At 44.1% G+C, this 23,662-nt stretch overlaps 1 protein-coding gene and 1 long non-coding RNA gene across 2 annotated transcripts; one reads left to right on the forward strand and one right to left on the reverse strand.

Annotated features, from left to right (window-relative positions):
- Positions 1 to 226: 226 nt before the first annotated feature.
- hs3st1 (heparan sulfate (glucosamine) 3-O-sulfotransferase 1) lies at positions 227 to 5,345 on the reverse strand. The gene is made up of 2 exons (XM_041200039.1): positions 5,066 to 5,345; positions 227 to 2,087 (listed from the first exon to the last, which is right to left on the reverse strand). The coding sequence occupies exon 2, from the start codon at positions 1,967 to 1,969 to the stop codon at positions 1,022 to 1,024; it is 948 nt and encodes a 315-aa protein (XP_041055973.1). The 5' UTR covers positions 1,970 to 2,087; positions 5,066 to 5,345; the 3' UTR covers positions 227 to 1,021.
- Positions 5,346 to 5,413: 68 nt separating this feature from the next.
- LOC121284539 lies at positions 5,414 to 21,001 on the forward strand. Its single transcript, XR_005944509.1, has 3 exons — positions 5,414 to 5,620; positions 7,005 to 7,101; positions 19,629 to 21,001. It is a non-coding gene; the product is annotated as an uncharacterized LOC121284539 (long non-coding RNA).
- Positions 21,002 to 23,662: the final 2,661 nt, after the last annotated feature.

Consider the following 23,662-nt stretch of genomic DNA (forward strand, 5'->3'; position numbering starts at 1 on the left):
AAACGAATGTGGTAGGGTTGTGGGGGCTGGGCAGCTTTATACTTGGGCAATGGCTTCTGTTTTAGCGTTTCCCAAAAGCTATCATTGGATGAAAAATGTTCACTACGGCAGTCATGGTAATTCCAAATTCTGGTTTACTTCAGATTTACTTCTGTTCCAATTGAAATTGGATTGCAAATGACGACTATAACATGGCATAAGGTAAATAATAGATGAGATCTCCATGTTAAAAACATTGTTGCTTTATTTCATAGCTTACGGTCTGGTTAGTACAATATTAGCGGAAAAATCCGTACTTTACAAAAAAAAATGACAGTATCCAGAACAAGATTGCATGGATACCCAATACAAAAAATTCATACTTACCGCGCCCTCCCGCGGAAATAAATAAAAGTAAATTAAAACTGAAATACTGTGGGAACTAGTAGCAAATATAGAAATGGCGCTCTCAGTTTAATGGAATACACATCAAACTCCCGCCATCCGCTCAGAATCTGTTATTGTCCAGTTGTGGGAAGTGCTTTAATGCCACGAACAATAGCAGCGTTTGTGCAACATCTTGTGAATAACATAACACCAGCAAAATATTGCACTCTTTGGAGAAAAGAATATTTTCTTGCAAAGTATAAAGGAGAATCATATAGATATTTTTGGAGTTCCAACATTAAACGACATGGTCCCGGCCTTTGCGAAACGCATATCGGATCATACTGTTTCCACACCCGCCCCCAGCCCGCCCAAAGTCCATTAAACACCATCTTATCTCTTTGTAGCAGTTCTGTTACATCGCTAATGAAACAAATAGAACTTACATCGATCGGGAAGTTGAGCTTTACAGCATCGTTGCGACAATGTAGAAAAATATAACTAGCTCTGGATAAAGATTGGTCTACTTGTAATATTGTATAGTTACTCGTTCTAAGGAAATCCACTTAAATTACTATTTCAGTATAGTTTTGTACATTGTATATAATGGATTTTAGAAAAAGGAGCCTCAGTTGCATTCTGCACACACATTCATTTAATGCCAATCGAATGTTCTGCCAACCAAGTCGAAGAATTTGCGGTTTGGTTCATTGAAGAAGCCGTGTAGTTTGTTGAGTACAGCGGAGTCTACTTGCGGATGTGTTCTCCCCTTAGACTCGTGCAAGCACCTCTCCCTCCCGCCATCTCGGAGGCAGTAAAATCCTTTTGTTTTGTTGAAGTAAAAATTGGACCGGTTAATCCGCGGCGAGAGCCTCAGGAATTTCTCCACTTTTTCCATTTCTGGAAAGGGGTCCCTGATCAATTTGTCACCGTCCACAATGTGTATTTGGCTGCGGGGGAAATACCTCAACCAGTTTTGCATATGGGTATAATACAAGCTGCGATTGATCGCCTTGTAGTCAACATTGATCTGGCCATCTCGAACGAGCAGCTCCTCGACCGACTGGAACGGTTTGTGTTTTTGCATTCTGTTGAATAATACCTGAGTATAGTCCGATATGACTCTCTCCGTTGGGTCCCGCAGGATTAAAAGGAGGCGAATAGTTTGGTTCATGTGGTAGATTCTTTCAGGCACTTTGTGTGAAGTGAAGTAGGCCGGTGTCTTTTCGACCGTGGTCTGGTGGGGATACGAGAGTGGCATCTGGCGGCTGTACCACTGAAGACCCTTCTCGTAATTCCCTTCCCAGTCGAAGAAATGGATTTCACTCTCCGCCGCCCTGACCTCCGGGTGGAGGTTCAGCATCTCCAGCAGAGCCCGAGTGCCACCTTTCCTTACGCCGATGATGATGGTGTGAGGGAGCCGCTGGATGGTACCGTTCGGGAAGACCGCGGGCCGGAAGATGTCGTGGCTGGAAAGGTTGTTTTGCAACAAGTAACGCAGGGAGTGAGACAGGGGCACGCGGTTCAGGTGAAAAGCCGGCCTGGAGGGCACAACCACCGGATGGAGCAGGAAGAGGAATAGCCCCAGAAACAATGTAGCCATAACGGAAGACTTCAGTCTGGAATTGTTAAACCAGCGGAGGGAGTACGGGGTAAACTCCACATGGAAATGCACAGGAACTCTTCGGAGGATACTGAGATTCTTCTGGGACCTGCACCCGCTGAGGAGAGAAAGAACAGTGTGTTTACATGGGTCTTGTCAATAGAACTCATTTTAACGCCTGAAAATCATTTTGCCTGAACGAAACTAGTATTTGTTCGCACCTATGTTTTCGTCCTTTATAGCCTATCGACCTGCATTATCCAGAACGGACAATGTAACTTATTATACATCCCCATTGTGTCATTCAATAGAGAGGCAAATGCCAGGCTCCTGAATGTGTGACTTACAAAGAAAACGAATCTGAGATAAAACAGAATTGCTGGAGGTATACAATGCACCCATTCGCTCCCGTGGAGGGAAAGCCAAACCACTATAACAACAAATAAGGATTTGGAGGGTAAGAGCCAACCTCAGAGCTGAAAACCGGCCTGGCCCCGCTCGGCACTGGGACACAGACGAGCACTCCCAGCATTCTGCCCGCCCCTGATATTCCCAAAGTGGGAAACATGTTTTGGCCAAGATAAATGAATCAAGAACTGCTTGCTCATGGAATTGAATATCAGCGTTTCTCCAGAATATGTTCTGGAGCCCTAAAGCCCTATTTGTTGTTACAGTGGTTTGAAGTTAAGAGTTAATCCTGCTCAACAGACTAGTGTTCTAACAAGAGACAATATTTATTTTTGGGAGGGTGAGGAGGCGGTTTAGGGAACAGAAGCGACCGACATGAAAGGTGTGTTAAGTGCATGTCTCTTTTTTGGGGGCTTTAACCGAATTAATTTCTATTGAAAGAAACAACTGTTTGAAAAGAGAAACCCATCGAGTGTAATAACATCCACTCTGCCCCTCAGCTACATCCACACAGTCCACTGCACTCCCGGAGCACAGCGCCCACCAGAAAATCCTCAGGATTTGCTTTTGTTTCACACGAGTAAGGGGGTCCGTTTCCCCATCACTGCTTTTGTTTTTTTTTAAATAAAATTCCCTTTCATCCAGTGTAATTTTTTATGCAGCGCGGTAGAACGTCAGTGAATGATGAATGGGCGATTCTGGCTTTTTGAACCGGCTAACAGCGTCTGAATACGGCGCTGTCTGCTGCCATTTCCACTAGTTAATTAGCCCACAAGCGGAGAATTCCCAAAACGTTGAGGGTCGACCCAAAAGCAAGGCAAAGCACAAGGGGAGGAATGGGCTGCTGACCAACCTCTTCAGGGTCTCGCTAATATGCATCTGTCTTCAGCCGTGCTGAAGTCGAGGCTAGCGATCCATTGTGAGCCCAATTGCCGAATGTAACAACATGCCACACTGAAAGCTTTATAAAGTCTTCTGCACGCCAGCGGCCGCGCAATACACGTGGGACTTCAAAACAGCAAGATCGTGTGGGAACGGCAGCACAGTAGCCTCGGTGCGGCAGAGAGGAGAGCGGAGCTAAATCTCCAGGAAGTAAAGCATTAGTTGCAATAGAAGTGTCTCTGACTGGTAAACAAAGTCCGCCCTGAAGAATGGCCTGAGATTGGATGAATGGCGACGAGTTGAGAAAGGATGGAGGGGGGAGGCCCTCTGATAAAAACACATTTGACTGTAGTCACAGGGCATTTGTTTTAAACATGGGTCTTAGAATATTCCAATGAGCACTCCCATGTCAGAAAGAGGTCAATGCACTTCATTTTACCTAGGTATTTACGAGTGAAAATGCAACGCCATCGACTGAAGAGTCTTAAAAATAGAATTTCAATAAGTTGACTATGTCTCAGACTTTCTTTGTGTATAGTTGAATGGGTGGATAGCAGGGGTTCGATCTCAATCGGCGCTCAATACAGTAATCCGAGTAAGTCTATCCCCAGACTAGCAACTGAGTACAGCGCTTCACAAATCTATAGTCATAGCCCGTGCAGTGCTGGCTGTGGCCAATGAAAGGGCACCGCCGTGTTTCCGACGCGATTTCACTTCCATTTCTGAAATTGACAAGACCGAGGTGGCAGCTGATCCGTCTTCTCGGTCCTGCCAAGTGATTTTAATCCGCCAGAGTCAGATAGACTAAAAGTGAAACGAGCTTCGGCAGCTCCATCAGCCTGTAATTTTTTGCAAGTCCATAGTAACAGAAACCACAATTGGACAATCTTACCCAAAGAGGAAGGAGATTGACTGGTTTGTGAAGCTTGCTGCTGGTACAGTATTCAGGCATGGGAGATCACGTACCAAAGTAACTTCAAGCCTCAAAACGGGAATAAGGACGATGTGCAGCGGATTTATTCTTAAACTGATCAAGGCAAGTTACCCTGCCTCAAGTTAAGAGTACCATGCATCAAGCCGAATGTAAGTAGCTTAAGGTTTAAGATACTGTGAAGACTCCTCTTTAAAACCTCCGCATTTATGCCAACTGAACTGGATGAATGCAACCTGACACCGCGATTATATACTTCAGAAGAGTCAGAGTCCAGAATCCTAAACAAATTGATCAGTATTCGCACTGTAAAATAACACATTGACCCGCACTGCCAAGTTGAAAAATACGACTCTTAAAATTTGGACATTATTTTAGAAACTTGCCTATGGCGAGACACCTTTAAAACAGCGAGTTCGAAGAAAGAGGGTCGCGGGCGACACAATAACATTTATCCTGTTTGCGAACGCATTTGTCGAGTTTTTCCAGTTTATTATTTTAGATATACACATCGCTTCAATACGCGGCAGGTCTGGCCGCGGTTTAACTTTGGTACAAAAATGTTACTTCAGACTTCAAATAGTTAAAAAAAATCGATAAAAAATGCAATTAACCAAAAAAAAGTGGCACCGTATTTTCGGTTCAAAAAGTTTGAAACTGGACTGTTTAAAAGTGGCATCCCAAAGCGCAAAATAACGTTAAAAAAATAAAACATTGCTATCTAGCAACATTTGCACTTTGCAAAGCATGATAAAGGCAAACTCAGAACAATTCGCACCATCTGCTCCTTTTTTTAAGGTCAAAATATGCAACGCTTTAAAAAAAACAGAAAAATCACAAACGAAATAAAGTACACAATTCAGTTCCAACATTACCTGTGACACAAATCTGCTTTACGAGCCACGATTCAAAAGCGAGTCGCGCATACCAGAGAGCGGTAAGTCCTTCCCAGCTGCTGCTCTTCCCCGCAAGCTGAGTTTGTTGTGAAAATCAATCCTACTGTTGATTATTTCTCTCCCTCTCTCTCTCTCTCCCTCAGAGGGTTGGAGCTACGCTCAGTCTCTCTCGTGCACCCAGGCACAACTGGAACATACACTGGAATCGCTCGCTGTAAAGACAGTCCGGGATCTGGCCGCACGAGTCACACTGACAGCAGCGTTTGTGCTCTGCGCATTGGCGAATCTGAGCCTCGCACCCTGTGTTAGACCCGCCCGTGCGTTTCCATTGACGCTCCCCTTTGCGTGACGAGGTGCTCCTCGGGCGCTGCTCTACCTCGCACTTACTTTCACTCACTCATCCGCCGCTGTTCTTGTGACTGGGCCAAGTGACTTCCTGCGAATGCACGTAATTCCGATTTCCAGATAAGTGAAGGTAGAAGGGCGGAATCGGAGGGCGCTTCTTGGTTGTGGTGCTTTGTTTCAGTTTGCAGGGTAGGTTTCATAATCCACGGGAGACAATTCCTCAAGCCCCAACTCTGCGGTTAAAGGCACTTCCTTGGTAGTTTCATTTGCTGCAGCTAAGAGCGCAGTCGTTCTGCACAGTTGTTCAATTCTGCAAGACTTGTTTTTTTTTGGAATGTAACTTTATTTTTAAGGAGGCTGGAGGGGCTATGGTTTCATTATTCCTGCTGTCCAAAAGGTACTGGGAGTACAGTTCCAAGCGTGTTGGTCACCATTCCGTGCCTCGCTACTTATCCAGATATCCGCCTCGATCTGTGCTGGCTGAACGTTCGCTCATGGGGTGCATCACACCTTCAGTCCCCATGCTGTCTGCTCACATGAGCATTCCCCGTTAGAGGTCGAATGAATAGGAGTTAGAAACAGGGCCCTGGCTGCTTGTTAACCTTCGGAGAACAGGTATGCGGAGGGCAATCCGTCCCATGGATTGAAACTCGAACGTTCCTGCTCTGTAGGACTCAGGGTCAGACAACAAGCTGTATTTATTCATCAGACTGTCAATGTCTACAGACATGATGCTTTCTGGCCAAGGCAAAGCTCTTTCAGGTATGCAGTTAGGCAAAAGTGGTACTACAGGCATGCTCTGACTCCAGAGCAAAACTAAATCCAAGGATGGTGAAACCCCCTCTCTTGCAAATTATCTCACATGATTTAGGCTTGGCAATGGGTGAAGTATAACTCCTAAGGGAGCTGAATCAGTTTTATAAAGTGCTGAAGCAGTCCGTTTAAGCTCTAGGCACTTTATGAACTCGCTGCAGTCTTTTTCATGTTATTAGTGACAAATGCTCCCGCCCATTTATCCCGGCATTAACACAATAGTTTGAAGGGGCAGGTGGTCTGCACATTCATGGAAGCATGAATATGGAAGGTTCTTTCCTGCTGGACAGAATCTATTTTGATGGCAGGTGCTGCTCTTGGTATCATTCAGCTCCTTTTGGCTGTACTTCACATAAGAACGTAACACTTAGGAGCAGGAGTAGACAATTCGGCCCCTTGAGCCTGCTCCACCGTTCAATAAAATTATGGCTGATCATCTACCCCATCTCCGCCTTCCTGCACTATCCAATATCCCTTCAATTTCTTAGTATCAAAACATCTCTCAATCTCTCATGAATATGCTCAATGACTGAGCATCCATAGATCTCTGGGGTGGAGAATTCCAAATACGCCCAAGCCGTTGCATGAAGAAATGCCTCCTCATCTCAGTTATAAATGACAGATCACTTATTTGAGAATATAACCCTAGTTCTAGACATGCCAGCCATGAAAAACATCCGCTCAGCATTCATTCTATCTAGCCCCTTAAGGTTTTTAAATGTTTCAATGAAATCACATCTCATTTTTCTAAACTCTACAGGATAAATGCCCAGTCTACTGAATGTCTCTATTCATCCCAGGAATCAGTCTATTGAACTATTGTTGCATTTCTTCTAGGGAAGTACGTATTTCCTCAGGTAAGGAGACACGCTACAGCTACTGGTCATAGGAGTGCAATATAAGTGAAAGTAATGATTCCCATAATGTTCGTTATTGTGAATGTAAGAGGGTAAACCTCAAAAGTAACAGTGAGGATTGACCTCTATGTAGCCATGTTGTTGAGGGATTTTGAGGTGTTATGAGTTGTTTTTACATTGTACTTTGTGCTGTGCTGTGGTCACCAACTCCCTTGCACAATGGTCTTGTGCAGTCAGCAGAAACACAGAAGTAAACTTGTTAGAGTGCCAAGATACTGGCCTGTAAGTTGCAGTTTAAAATGGACTGCTGCTCTGTGAGATCTGCCTGCGAATCAGCAGCACTAGCAGAATACTAGAGCAATACATAAGCAGTTAGAAACCACAAAGTGATCTTCACATCATTTATTCCATCAGAATGAGATGGCCCAGGAATGATGATATGGGACTAGCACATCAGTGGTTGTGATTTCCAATCACATCATTGTAAATTGTGAAACTAAAAGAAATAAAATTTGACAATTTGCGGCTCATTGCCAGAAAGTGAACATTGAAAGTAATGATCTGCCGTTAAAATATGTCCTTCCTGGTAGGGACACTGTCACTCCTACCTGGTCTGACCTACCTGTGACTCAAGTCCCACACTCACAGCAATTAGGGATGTGGGACAAATACTAGCTTCCCAATGTTGCTGAAATTACAAGATAAAAAACAAAATCCTGAAACAAGATTATAGCCTTGAAATAATTTCAGGATATACATCTGTCAATGATCATCAATGTGAGAGATATCAGTATTATTATCCATTTGGGGGACTTTCATCAAACACTTTGTGTAATGGGTTAACATAATATCTTTTCACCACTGAATTTGAGTTTTAATACAACTCACACTGATCAGATGACAACCTCCCCTATAACTGAAACCATGTATGGCTGGAATGAGTATTTGATAGTCTTAACTTGGTTTCTAATGGGCATAGCCTCATGGTTAAATGCTTGCTATCTTTTTGCTACAAATTGGCCCCATTAACAATGTTGTTTGCAGAAAGTCATAAGGATGGCCAGTGTGGGAAATGGAAAAGTTCACACTGATGCAGTAGAGGCTGCTGCTCTGAGAATTGCATTGAGAAAGATTTTGAGAAGATTTCTACCATGGTTTATGTGTAATAAAAGTGCAAATCCATTTATCCAAAATAATTTAGTTTTGCTAGATGGCACATGATGAAAATCTCTCCTTATTTTTAGACCTGTGCTATAGCTGATTTAGGATTGCATAGACTGAGGGAGAGAAGTTGAAGAATGCTGCATCTCCCAGCACTGAGGACTGGCCTGGAGAAAAACAGTGTCACCAAAAAATTAGCATCAATCTGCAGTGAATTACTATGAAATGAATTCTTGTAATTCCAAGTACAATATTTTAGCATGGATATCACCACATATCTATTGAATGGAGCATCACAGTAGTTAATGTTATTAATTAAAACTGCCTTTGGTGGAGAGATTTCCAGAAGCAACTGGTCAGATTTAGTTTTTTGTAGTTAAAACATAATATTGCAGAGCAGGGGAAGTTTTCCTGCACATTTGATGATGACTTAGAGCTTGATGCTGCCATAATCAAAATATACCCTATCCCTCAGCACTAATATCCTTGACCTTGATGAGCCTAAACATTGCAGTGAAATACTAAAAGTGATTTAGAATCAAATATGAATTGGAGGACTGACAAAGGACAAAATTTCTCCATGTGGTTAAGGCGACATTAAATCTTTAGTTTGGCATTTTTGCTTTAAGGTGCTGTTAGCAAGATTCATGCTTTGTAGTCACTACCACCTCCTGCCCTTAGATGATACACAGTAGCTGTTATTTCCCAGCAATGGGCTGTACATTGAAATTCACTAAACCCATCGTGATGCCATCGCTATGATTAATTCTTTAGTTATGGCATTATCAGACTGTGACCTAAAAGTAGATGTCCATCTCAGGTTTGGGTGGGGTGGGGGGGTGGGTGGTGGGGGGGGGGGGGGGGGGGGGGGTGGCGGGTGTTGGTGGGGAGGAGATATGAAATAGAATAAGAATGTTTTCCCAGATTTCCCTTTATTTATAAGAAGTAATGGTTGCATAGGAATGATTTCAGCAAATTTAGTCATCAGTTCCCTTCCAGAATTATTGTATAGCCTCAACTAGCATTCAATCCACACAACGCCTCCACCTGTAATATAAAACAGATGGTGGAGTGCTATGGAGCACTACAAAGTGAGAGGCAGAAAACAGGAGTATATGTCTCTGATTCTTCACATGAGGAGTTGTCAGTTTCTGCTGCATCGTAACATCAGGCACTGAGCAGCTTGGAAGAGGAATCAGGAAGCAAAGCAGCAGGATTATTCTTGCCCATCCAATGGCAAGCCAGCATGTTCCCTGGTCTGGGGATAGGTCTGCTGCTCATCCTCTGGGTAAAAAAAAATTCCTCTCAGGAACAACAGACACAACAACTTACATTTAGATAGGGCCTTTAACATAGTAAAATGTCTTAAGGTGCTTACACCGAGCCACATAAGGAGACATTAGGGCAGATGACCAAAAGCTTGGTGTCAGAGGTAGGTTTCAAACAGCATCTTAAAGGAGGGAAGGGAGGCAGAGAAACAGAGAGGTGTATGAAGTCAATTCCAGAGCATAGGGCCTTGGCAGCTGAAGGCACAACCATTGGTGGTAGAGTGATTTAAATTGGGAATATTCTAGAGACCAAAGTTGGAGACGCGCAGGTATCTCAGATATTTGTAGGGCTGGAGGAAATTACAGATAGGGAGGAGCAAGGATATAGTGAGATTTGAAAATAAGAATAGGAGTTTTAAAATTGAGGCACTGCTTAACTGGAAGCCACTGTAGGTCAGGGAGCACAGGGCGTTGGGTGAATAGGACTTGGTGAAAGTTAAGATATGGGCAGCAGAGTTTTGGATGTCCTCAAGTTGAAGGAGAATGTGGGAAAAAGTCAGGAGCATGGCTCAAGTCTAGAGGAAACAAAATGGGTGAGGGTTTCAACAGTAGATGAACTGAGGCAAGGTGGAGTTGGGCGATGTTAAGTAGATGGAAATATGTGATCTTAGTGACTATATGGATAAACTCGGGGTCAAATATGACAAAAATGTTGCACACCATTGGTTCAGCCTGAGATAGTGGCCGCAGAGAAGCATCGTGTCAGTGGCAAGGGAACAGAATTTGTGGCAGGGGACCCAACACATATGTCTTTGGTCTTCCTAATATTTAGTTGGAGGAATTGCTGCTCACCTTGTACTGGGTATCGGACAAGCAGTCTGATATTTTAGAGACAGTGGATTTGTGGCGGTGGGGTAGAGGCTTGTGTCATCAGCCTGCATATGGACACTGACACTGTTTTTGGATGATGTTGCCAAGGGGCAGCATGTAGATGAGAATGGGAAGGGATCAAGGATAGATCTATTTATTTTGTTAAATAGGAATTAAGTCAAACATATTATGCTATAGTTTTGAAGTCTTACAGAATAATTCTTCACTACTCTGTATTCTCTCTTATACCACATAATAGTGATAATAGCAATACCACATAATTAATACATAAATCACTTTTAGACCGAGTAATGTTGTAGGCCCAACCATTTTCAGTTACTTCATCAATGATCTTCTCTCTATCATAAGACCAGAAGTAGGGATGTTAGCTGGTGATTTCACTGTGTTGAGTACCATTTGCAAATCCTCAGATATTGAAGTGGTCTGTGCCTGCCTACAGCAAAATCTGGCCAACATTCAGGCTTGGGCTGATAATTGGCAAATAGCATTTGCACTACACAAGTGCCAGGCAATAGCCACCTCCAACAAAAAAGCATCTATTTCCACTTACGTTCCACAATATTACCATCGCTGAATCCCCCACCATCAATATCCTAGAGGTTACTATTGACCAGAAACTGAACTGGACTAGCCATATAAATACTGTGACTACAAGAACAGGTCAGAGGCTGGGAATTCTGTGGTAAATAACTCACCTCCTAACTGCCAAAACCTGTTCACCATCTACAAGCCACAAGTCAGTAGTGTAATGGAATATTCCCCACTAGCCTAGATGCGTATGGCTCCAACACCACTCAAGAAGCTCAGTATCGTCCCAGACAATGCAGCCTGCTTAATTGGCACCTCATCCATCACCTTAACTTTCACACTCTCCATCATTGGTACACAATGGCAGCAGTGTGTACCATCTACAAGATACACTGCATCAATTCACCAAGCCTCCTTCAACAGGAATTTCCAAACCTTTGACCTCTACCACTTAAAAGGACAAATGACAGCAGACACATGGGAATGCCATCATCTGTAAGTTCCCCTTCAAGCCACACACATCCTCACTCAGAACAATATTACCATTCCTTCACTGTTGCTGGAACTCACTTCCTAACAGCACTGTGGGTGTACATTCACTAGGTGGACCATAGCGGTTCAAGAAGGCGGCTCACTATTACTTTCACAAGGACACTTAGGAATGGGCAACAAATATTGGGCTTGTCAGTGACACTCATCCCATGAACAAAGAATCAAAAATAATGATTTCTGGTGATAGACTGTCCACCAATATCCATTACAAGCCTACTGACTCCCACAGCTACCTTGACTACAGCTCCTCACACCCCGCTTCCTGTAAGGACTCCATCCCATTCTTTCAGTTCCTTCCCCTCTGTTGCATCTGTTCTGATGATGCCACTTTCAAAAACAGTTCCTCTGACATGTCTTCCTTCTTCCTTAACCGAGGTTTACCACCCACAGTGGTTGATAGGGCCCTCAACCGTGTCCGGCCCATCTCCCGCGCATCCACTCTCACACCTTCCTCTCCCTCCCAGAAACATGATAGGGTCCCCCTTGTCCTCACTAATCACCCCACCAGCCTTCGCATTCAAAGGAACATACTCCACCATTTCCTCCAACTCCAGCATGATGCCACCACCAAACACATCTTCCCTTCACCCCTCTGGCGGCATTCCACAGGGATCATTCCCTCCGAGACACCCTGGTCCACTCCTCCATCACCCACTACACCTCAACCCCCTCCCACGGCACCTTCCCATGCAACTGCAGAAGGTGCAACACCTGCCCCTTCACTTCCCCTCTCCTCACCGTCCAAGGGCCCAAACACTCTTTTCAGGTGAAGCAGCTTTTCACTTGCACTTCCCTCAACTTAGTCTACTGCATTTGTTGCTCCCAATGCGGTTTCCTCTACATCGGAGAGACCAAATGCAGACTGCGTGACCACTTTGCAGAACACCTTCGGTCTGTCTGCAAGCATGACCCAGACCTCCCTGTCGCTTGCCATTTCAACACTCCACCCTGCTCTCATGACCATATGTCTGTCCTTGGCCGGCTGCATTGCTCCAGTGAAGCTCGACGCAAACTGGAGGAACAGCACCTCATCTTCCAACTAGGCACTTTATAGCCTTCCGGACTGAATATTGAGTTCAACAATTTTAGATCATGATCTCTCTCTTTCATCCCCACCCACTTTCCGATCCCCCCTTTTTTCCCAATGATTTTTTAGATTTTTCTTTTCCCACCTATTTCCATTATTTTAAATGTATTTCCATCCATTGTTTTAACTATACCTTTTAGCCTATTTCAATTCCTTCACCCCATCCCCCACTAGGGCTACCTGTACCTTGCTTGTCCTGCTTTCTACCCTTAATTAGCACATTCCTTAGATAATATCACCACCTTCAACACCTCTTTGTCCTTTTGTCTATGACATCTTTTGGTTATCTCCACCTATCACTGGCCCTCCATCCAACTCTATCCTCCCCCCACCCCATTAAACCAGCTTATATTTCACTTCTCTTCTATTTTTACTTAGTTCTGTTGCAGAGTCATACGGACTCGAAACATTAACTGTGTTCCTCTCTGAAGATGCTGCCAGAGCTGCTGAGTTTTTTCCAGGTATTTTTATTTTTATATCAAAAATAATGACATTTGTATATGATTGTATGCAGTAAAATCATCGTTTTGGATTACATCTTAAGGTATTACTGAGTTTCTGTGTAATAAACTATAGGGACTTGTATCTTGCAATAAAGAGAACAGTTGAATATATCAATTACTATCCCATTTAAGGAACCTCTAATGTATTTTGGAGGACCCATGGTTCTGAGCTAAATTCATTTTTTCTCATAAACATACTTGGGAAAACAAAACAAACAAATGCAATAGTGAACACCCCTAATCAGCTCTTGTAGCCTGTTTTAGCCTGATCTCAAAGATATTGCTGCAAACATAGTTAAGCAGGATATGTGGTTGGGAGGCCTATTATTAGCACATCCAGATCCATGGATACAAGTCCAACTGCAGACATTTGGGAAGTTTAGTGCTCATCTTAAACAATGTTAAACCAGCCTTTAAAGATAACAAGGTGAAATTGTTCTTCCCAAGTCAATGAGAAAGAAAATTGGGTGTGGTGTTAAACGAGCTGCTGCCTTGCTGTGAGCTTGTTCCATAGTGCCTACTGTGAATTTCATCCCTAATGGATTTACAATTTAAAAAGCCCGAATGACTTTAAGAAATAGAACAAAAATTGATGTTGTGTGGGTGGGGCAGATCAATCAGTGGAGTGTGAATCAGAGGGAGTCATGGGCTAGGCTAGCTGCATGGTTAGAATCTTATACCAGCTGTATACACTATATTCAGCTGTTTGCAGAGGTAATGTGAAGAATGTGAGGCATTTCCAGAACTGGGGCCCAATTTTATCAAAGCTACATTAAAGCTCTGTTAAAAGCAAAAAAGATAAAAGCAAAAAAACTGCAGATGCTGGAAATTGAAAACAAAAACAAAAATACCTGGAAAAACTCAGCAGGTCTGGCAGCATCCGTGCAAAGGAGCACAGTTAACGTTTTGAGTCCACATGACTCTTCAACAGAACTAAGGAAAAATAGAAAAGGGGTGAAATATAACAAGGCAAAAGAGAGAGAAAAAAATCCTGACAGAGAGAAGAGCAAAACTTCTTCAAGGTAGGCATTCCTTGAAGAGAAGTGGCAGTCAATTAAACACTAAGATAAAAGCAAAAAACTGTGGATGCTGGAAATCGAAAACAAAAACAAAAACAAAAATACCTGGAAAAATTCATCAGGTCTGACAGCATCTCTCCTCCATCTGGCTGAACTTGTTCTCACACTGAACAATTTCTCCTTAAACTCATCTCACTTCCTCCAAATAAAAGGTGTGGCTATAGGTACCCACATGGGCCCCAGCTATGCCTGTCTCTTTATGGGGTATGTGGAACATTCCTTGTTCCAGTCCTACTCCGGCCCCCTCTCACAACTCTTTCTCCGGTACATCGATGATTACTTCGGTGCTGCTTCATGCTCTCATCTGGACCTGGAAAATTTTATTAATTTTGCTTCCAATTTCCACCCCTCCATCATTTTCACATGGTCCATCTCTGACACTTCCCTTCCCTTCCTTGACCTCTCTGTCTCAATTTCTGGTGATAGACTGTCCACCAATATCCATTACAAGCCTACCGATTCCCACAGCTAGCTTGCCTACAGCTCCTCACGGTTAGGAGAGGGGAAGTAAAGGGGCAGGTGTTGCATCTTCTGTGGTTGCATGGGAAGGTGCCATGGGAGGGGGTTGAGGTGTAGGGGGTGATGGAGGAGCGGACCAGGGTGTCACGGAGGGAACGATCCTTACGGAATGCCGCCGGGAGGGTGAAGGGAAGATGTGTTTGGTGGTAGCATCATGCTGGAGTTGGTGGAAATGGCGGAGGATGATCCTTTGAATACGGAGGCTGGTGGGGTGATAAGTGAGCACTAGAGGGACCCTATCATGGTTCTGGAAGGGAGAAGAAGGTGTGAGGGCGGATGCGCGGGAGATGGGCTGGACACGGTTGAGGGCCCTGTCAATGACCGTGGGTGGAAAACCTCGGTTAAGGAAGAAGGAGGACATGTCAGAGGAACTGTTTTTGAAAGTGGCATCATCAGAACAGATGCAATGGAGGCGAAGGAACTGAGAGAATGGGATGGAGTCCTTACAGCTCCTCACACCCCTCTTCTTGCAAGGACTCCATCCCATTCTCTCAGTTCCTTCGCCTCCATCGAATCTGTTCTCATGATGCCACTTCCAAAAACAGTTTCTCTGACATGTTCTCCTTCTTCCTTAACCGAGGTTTTCCAACCACGGTGGTTGACAGGGCCCTCAACCGTGTTCAGCCCATCTCCCGCTCATCCGCCCTCACGTCTTCTCCTCCCTTCCAGAAACATGATAGGGTCCCCCTTGTCCTCACTTATCACCCCACCAGCCTCCGCATTCAAAGGATCATCCTCCACCATTTCCGCCAACTCCAGCATGATGCCACCACCAAACACATCATCCCTTCACCCCCTGTCGGCATTCTGTAGGGATCATTCCCTCCATGACACCCTGGTCCACTCCTGCATCACCCTCTACACCTCGACCCCCTCCCACGGCACCTTTCCATGCAACCACAGAAGATGCAACAGCTGCCCCTTTACTTCGCTTCTCCTCACCGTCCAAGGGCCCAAACACTCTTTTCAAGTGAAGCAGCGTTTCACTTGTATTTCCCTCAACTTAGTCTACTGCATTTGTATTTCCCAATGTGGTTTCCTCTACATTGGAGAGATCAAACGCATATTGGGTGACCGCTTTGCAGAACATTTTCGTTCTGTCCGCAAGCATTACCCAGATCTCCCTGTCGCTTGCCATTTCAACACTCCAACCTGCTCTCATGCCCACATGTCCGTCCTTAGCTTGCTGCATTGTTCCAGTGAAGCTCAACGCAAACTGGAGGAACAGCACCTTATCTTCTGACTCAGTACTTTACAGCCTTCCGGACTGAATATTGAGTTCCACAATTTTAGAACATGATCTCTCTCCTCCATCCCCACCCCCTTTCTGATTTTTTCCCCCTCTTTGTTTTTTCCAATAATTTATATAGATTTTTCTTTTCCCACCTATTTCCATTATTTTTAAATGTATTCCCATCCATTGTTTTATCTCTACCTTTTAGCCTTTTTCGATTCCTTCACCCCACCCCACCCCCACTAGGGCTATCTGTACCTTGCTTGTCCTGCTTTCTACCCTTAATTTGCACATTCCTTTAGATAATATCACCACCTTCAACACCTCTTTGTCCTATTGTCTGTGACATCTTTTGGTTATCTCCACCTAACACTGGCCCTCTATCCAGCTCTCCCGTCCCAACCATTCCCCCCACCCCCCACCCCACCCCCACCCCCCACCCCCCCAAACCAGCTTATATTTCACCCCTTTTCTATTTTTCCTTAGTTCTGTTGAAGAATCATGCGGACTCGAAATGTTTACTGTGCTCCTTTCCATGGATGCTGCCAGACCTGTTGAGTTTTTCCAGGTATTTTTGTTTTTGTTAAAGCTTTGTTAGTTTTGTTAACAATTGGGAGGATGCGCACCATTTAAGAACATAAGAAATAGGAACAGGAATAGACATTCAATAAGATCATGGCTGATCTTCCTGAGTTTCAAGCTCCACATTCCAATCCACCCCTCAAAACCTTTGATTCCCTTGGCTAACAAAGAATCTATCTACATCTGCCTTAAAAATATTCAATGACCCCGCCTCACTGCCTTCTGAGGCAGAGAGTTCCAAAGTTGCAGAACTTTCTGATAGAAAAAAATTCTCCTCATCTCTGTCCTAAATTTTAGGACACTCCCTAATTTTAAAACAGTGCCCCCTAGTTCTGGACTCACCCACAAGGGGAAACATCCTTTCCATATCCACCTTGTGAAAGCTGTTCAGGATCTTGTATACTTCAATCAAATCACCCCTCACTCTTCTAAACTGCTGTGGAACAAATCCAGTCTGCCCAACCTTTCCTCATAAGGCAACCCACTCATTCTAGGTATCAACTTGTAAACCTCCTCTGAACCGCCTCCAATGCATTTACATCCTTCCTTAAGTAAGGAAACCAAAACTGCACACAGTATTTGAGGTGCAGTCTCACCAATGCCCTGTATAACTGAAGTATAACATAATTTTTATAACTTTTATTTTCGATCCCTCTCGTAATAAACGATAGCAATTCATTAACCTTCTTAATATTTTGCTGTACCTGCATACTAACTTTTTGTGACTCATGTACTAGAGCACCTAGATCCCTCTGCACCTCAGAATTATGCAGCCATTCTCCATTTAAGTAATGCTCTCCTTTTTTGTTCTTCCTGCCAAAGTGAACAACTTCATATTTTCCCACATTAAACTCCATTTACCAGACCTTTGCCCAGCCACTCAACCTATCTATATCCATCTGCAACCTCCTTATGTCCTCCTCACAACATACTTTCCTAAGTATCTTTGTGTCATCTGCAAATTTATTCAGGTGTTTACATTTAGATGTTCAATCCTAAAAATGAAACTGACTCAAACATTCCACTTCCCTAATTTTAAAATCGCCCAATTCAAATTATCTGATAATTCAATTTTTAGTACAATATTCCCCAAATTGTTGCATTAATCATCCTGCTTAAATAAAATGATTGGACGATGCAACTTTATTAGTGTAAACAATGACTTGGAATTATCAGAAGTAGACCGTATCTCACAAATATTACAAACATGATTATGTTGCTTCGAATGTATACTGTGCAGAATAACAATAACTTTTATTCTAAATATATAATTCAAGGATAGACACTCCTTTTGGTGCGTAGTTCATTTTGGAATAACACCATGTGGGAGATCCTGTTGGTCCTTTTTGCATGGTTGTTCACAAGCAAAATTGGATTTTAAATTTCCAGTTAGTGTGATCTCCAAGAAGCTGTGCATGGTGGTAACTCAGATCGCTGTGATGAATTTTAAAGCACTGCATCATGGGCAACAGCAAACGTTCCAATGGCTGCATTCTCAACTGCCCACCAGTGGGAGGGGATTGAAGCTACGTTGTTCCTAGAAAGTGGCAAACTCTTACCCACCACACTCAGATTCATACAGCCTCAATTTTTACTGGTCGGCATGTTTGTGATGGGCGGGAGGGAATGTACTGCGGAAGGTCAGTGTGTGGCCCAGGCCACTTTAACGCCCAGACTTCACTTAAATATTGCAGCAGTACTGACGTCAGGGCTGGTGGGCAGGAATGGGAAATTGGATCACGATACAGGGATCAAAGAACTGCTCTTTGGCATAACCCGCACCCTGGACAAGGACTTCGGCAGCTGATGCCATTGTGCAGAGGGAGGCGTAAGGTCTGGGAAGGGGGAAAGGATTTTTTGTGGAGCTTGAGGGGTGCAGCCCACTCCTCCTGACCCCCGAGAAGTTTTGACAAAAGTAATTTTACCAAATGCGCAATGGCCTCTTCTGGCCAATGGCATGGTTTCCACAACTTAAACTATGTGGGCCTCCCACTGACTAGGTGTTAAAAGCATGGAGCAATGCGTGAAAGTCAGTAAAGATGAAATGGTGCCAAATGGGAAAGGAGTGATTTCAGGTCAATGAGGGGATTCAGCCTAATTATAACCACTTTCATGCACCTCTCTCACTGGCTGAGGGCAATCAAAATCAATATCACTGTTGCTGCCCTTGATGTCATGCTTGAGAATGGCACATATGTTGACATTGCAAAAAGGCTTTAATCAGAAAATCTCTCTCGTACATTCTGCTCCCAGGATGTCTGTTGATTAACCAGAGCAATATTAAGAGTTTCTGGGGGCTCTGGACACCAAAGATTTTTGATGCTCATCTGCATTCCATCGATAACTACTCCACAATGAAATCACAAATGAGCATAAAATTGCATGAAAAAATAGGCTCGTAGAACGTATTAATAATAAAGCAAATCCTATCACAAGAAACTACACTAATGAATATTTCACATATTGGCATAGGTACAATGGTGAGGGCAGAATATTTTAGAGCATAGATTCTTTCGGCTTGTGTATTAATCTGCCTGGTGATTAACTCACATACATGACGGTCATTGTGAGTCAATCAGCTTCGACTTCTCCACTTACAGCAGAAAATGGTGTGTAACAGAAGGAAACAGTTCTAAGCTGGAAGAGAGCCCAGAAATTTTAAAGCCTTAACTGCTTTGAAGTGACCACGCTTGATTTGATTTACTATAAGATCATCAACATAGTGGGGAAATGCAAAACTGGAGGCCCTATTCAAGCTCAGGGCCAATGCCATCCTGCTCTTAAATAAAAATAGAAAGTGCTGGAAAAACTCAGCAAGTCTCCCCAGCTTCTGTAGAGCGAGAAACAGAGTTAACGTTTCAAGTCCAATATGACTCTTCTTCAGTACTGATGCTGCCAGGCCTATTGAGTTTTTCCAGCAACTTCTGTTTTTATTTCAGATCTCCAGCATCTGCAGTATTTTACTTTTATTCTGCTATCTTGCTCTTGTCATGTCATTTTCCCATAATCACTAACTCACTGACAGGGTACAGTTAAGCAAAAAACTGTGTATTGCAATGTAAGCATTGTGTCAAGGGGTCTCTTCATTGAGCATTTTGACATTTATCCTTTCTGTTTTGCTAGGCCTGAATAATAGCTTGCTAACACCGTCAGCAGCCAGGACAAGGCAACGCCTCACAGGACTCTGTAAAGTTCTCCCCAAGTGTCACAAGCATTGGTATAGCTATCTAGAAAAACAGGATGTTGATAGTGAACTTGAGAAGGTAGCACTGGGTGAGTTGCTTTCTTCGATGGTAGTGCCCAGAGATCAGGACTGTTCAGAGCTACTTATAAAAGAAGATCACTATTTGTCTGCACAAGAAATTGGAGCATGTCTTCATCTCCTGTCAATCAGGCTTGGAGTGTGGAGGAGAGTACTAGCCACATCTCACTGTCATACAAGAAAACTTCTCTGGACTGTGGTCTACCTTGGATTTCATAACAGCAACAGGGCATCTGCAGCAGAGACCCCAGTGTCAGACCATTGCTTTACAGTTGTTCAGTGACACCCTACAAGACACTCTATAGCCCACTGTCAATATGCTGGAGGATCAGATTGAGAGAATCTGAAGGCAGGGATTCACAGACCATCTTGTTACCCAGCGATCTGCCCTTCTGTGGTTCAGCGGACACACTGAGGGACTGCCCAACACCAAAGATATTGTTGGAAAAAGATAGAACTTCTGAATCAAGCAATGCCACAGCTAGCCCTCATGTATAAGTGACAATAGGTCTACCTGATTGTAGACATGATCAGCTAACCATAGGTGTAGATGTGGTTGAAACAGTTGCAGGTTAACCTAAAAGCAATGTAAAAAGTAACATGTCTGCTTAACTTCTCAGAGGCTTCCTGCTGGAGTCAGCTAGCACACTCACTTTCTATATTTAGATGAAGTTACTGACTAAAGGGACCAAAAAAATCAAAAGGAGATATTTGGGGATCTAGCAAGGACCCAGGCTAGGTGGGCCTTACATATGCTGGCCATGAGGCTGGTAGTTTTCCTTTCACCTGGAATACCAGCTGCCAGGCAGATCCTTAGCTTGACCTGGGGAAGATCCCATCCAGGGCCTTCCCACCCCCAATGACATGCACTCAGATATAGAAGACTGTGCCAGGATGGGGAGTGGTTCAGCCCTGGGTAAGGGCCTCTTGGAAATTAGCAATGGAGGTTAGGTCTTAGATTTGCTGGGTCCCAGCCTAATTAATGGGGCCTTCTGCTGCTTCAATGGAGTGACCATGCCAAATAACTGGACTTTTGGGGAACATACTGATAAATTTAATAAATAGAAAACTATAGATTGTGTGCTTGCAATCTCCTGGAAGCAATTTCCTGGTTTATTAGGGTCAATTACAAATTTATTGGGACATGTATTACACTGTGAATGTGACTAACACAAGGAAGGGATTGACTTTTGGAATGGATCCAGATACTGAAATGTGCTGAATTCTTTAACAATAATAAAAAAACAATAACCCATGAGAGCAACACTTGTAGAACTGGAAATGGAAGCGAGACTTAGTGGCTCTCAGCATGCATTTAGTTTCCATGCTTTATCGCTTCAGATTCAAATGAATCACAGACAGGTACGAAGCAAAGCAGTTTATTGAATTTGTTTGGATGCCACGCCCAGTATTAATGGCAGGTTGTCATTTATTACACAGTGAAAAATTGCGTAACAGGATATTGATCACACATTCTAAGAATTTGGGCTTGGTAGAGCTTCATTTACTTTCACCCCCTTTGTGTTTACCCCACCAAGCCTTGAATGAAAACGGAGATCCCAGCGTGACTTTTCAGCTGGTGCCTCTGATATGGTGAATCTAGGGCGTTGTGTCCCTTAGTCTGTTTGTGACCACCAATGCACCGATTCCAAGCTGTGTTTCTGGGGTGAACTTAGTTGGCATTCTGTGGATGGGCTCGCAACATAATGCAGCACCAAGTTATGGACAGGAAGCAATGGAGGCAGCAAACCTCAAAGGGAAGTTGCTTCTTGGGCCTAGAACAGAGTGGGCTTACAACAGTAAAAGATTGAAATGTCTATTGTAAGTCACCATGGATAAAAAGCTACCTGGGGCTGCTTTTCCTCTACACTGTATACATGGGTTATTATTTCCGGAGTGTGATACAGAGCAGAAAAGGCAGGGACCGCTGACTTCCACTTTCCTTCCTGATTTTATTTCATACATACCTCTAGTTGCATATTGAACTTAAATATTTCACTTGAACCAGATGTTAGGATGTGAGGTTAATTTAAATGAGTGGCAAACAGCATAATTTTCAGCCCCGTAGATCCATTTCCTCCAGGCCAGATCTGCTGGTCACATGACATGTTTAGTTAGCAAGTTTTGTTTTTCACCTCTGCATTTTAAATGTACATTGTTGAAACAAACTGGTTAGAGGTTAGAAAATTAGGTAGTGAGGCCTATCACTGTGTTCATGCCTGGGTTTCGATTTCCCCCAACTCACCGCATCCAATTGCAGGTGGATAGGCAAGGCCTCTGCCTTCAAAGAATCATACACTAGTTACAGCACTGAAGGAAGCCATTCGGCCCATTGTATCTGAACCAGCTGTCTGAAAGAGCAACTCACCTAGTTCCACTCCCATGCCATCCCCCCCAGCATAACTCTACAAATCTTTCCTCTTAAGATGATTATCCAGTTCTCTTTTGAACTGTATGCCAACCTCAGAGATCACAGAGTGAGAGGTAGTGGCAGTTCCTGCAATAGTGGCAGTCAGCACCTGAAATCACAGTTTGGAGGAAGACAGTCTGCCAATGGACTCCTCTCCCTCATGATAGGCTCCCAAAATGTAGCTTATTGGTTTGAGCTGAGGGCAAAACAGACACCCTTTCTACTTACGACTTTTCTGCCCCTCATAAAGCCCCTTTCCCTCCTCAGGTGCAGCAGTGCCTCTGTTTTCTTACATATCATCAGCAGGCTCCCTCTTGCTGATGGGGATCCTGGTGAGAATCTGTCCAACAAATGGGTTCCAACCCAGGAAAATGTGTCAGGTTTTGTTGCCGTTACTCTGCCAGCAAAGAGGCAGTCCAGGCCAAGGTTATCCATAAGGAATCCATAACGTGCGTGTGCTACTTCGAGGGAGAGGGTGGAAAAGAAGAACAAGATGTTGGTGTCAACTTGTGTATGGCAAGATCCCATAAACAGCATAGCCTGAATTTCATGCTCCCCTGCCAGCAGGCTTTTAGGCAGGGGGTGCGGGGGAGCGTGAAATTGAAGGAACGGGATGTCTTCTGGGCTTGTGTCCACCTTGACCTCACAGTGATTTTATGCTGGAATGGGCAAGACCTCAGACGGGCCACCTGCACTTGCCCCAGTTGAGGTCCTCGGCCACTTAAGGACCTTTCCCACCCAACTTCAATTTTTCAGATTTACCCAGTGTGGGGGAAGCCCGAAAATGCATGGGCTTAGGCCTCGGGCAGGAATTGCAGGGGGCAGGGGGGCACCTCCAACAGAAGCCCCCTTCTGATATCAGGCACCCCTACTCCCCAGTGGTTGCTGGACTTCCCTTCACCCTCACCCCCTTCCCAACCTCTCCTCAGACACACTAATCGTCCACTTTCCGCCCGTCTACCCCACCGCCCCACTCCAAGTCCCCACCCTGTGACCTTGCCAACCAGTCCCAGGACTTAGGCTTGAGCACCTTCCTGAAGGTCGTCTTCTGTCCATTGCAGTTCTTATCACTTGCAGGAACTCGTATGGCCGGCAGTTCTCTAAGAAGGGACTTGCTCCCGAGTGAGGGGCAGAAGTCCCATCTGCAGTCAACGAACGCTCAATCGAGCATGAAATGGCTGCAGGGCAGTCAGAATTGGCAGGGATGTATTGCCTGCAGACTTTTTTTTTATGATTTATTCATGGGATGTGGGCATCGCTGGCTTGGCCAGCATTTATTGTCTTCATAATGCAAAAGCAAACGCCCTTGTGTAGAGGGCATTTAAAAGTCAACCAAATTGCTGTGGATCTGGAGTTACATGTAGGCCAGACCAGGTAAGGGCGGCAGATTTCCTTCCCTAAAAGGCATTTTCATGACAATCAGCAATGGTTTCATGGTTGGCATCAGGCTTTCAATTTGAATCCCGCCATGGCAGATGGTGAAAT

Source organism: Carcharodon carcharias, chromosome 1 (genome assembly GCF_017639515.1).
Source record: "Carcharodon carcharias isolate sCarCar2 chromosome 1, sCarCar2.pri, whole genome shotgun sequence".
NCBI classification, from domain to species: domain Eukaryota; kingdom Metazoa; phylum Chordata; class Chondrichthyes; order Lamniformes; family Lamnidae; genus Carcharodon; species Carcharodon carcharias.

Bases quoted from the DNA above. Each gene is read 5' to 3' on its own strand.
- hs3st1 (XM_041200039.1), bottom strand. From the start codon at position 1,969: ATGGCTACATTGTTTCTGGGGCTATTCCTCTTCCTGCTCCATCCGGTG.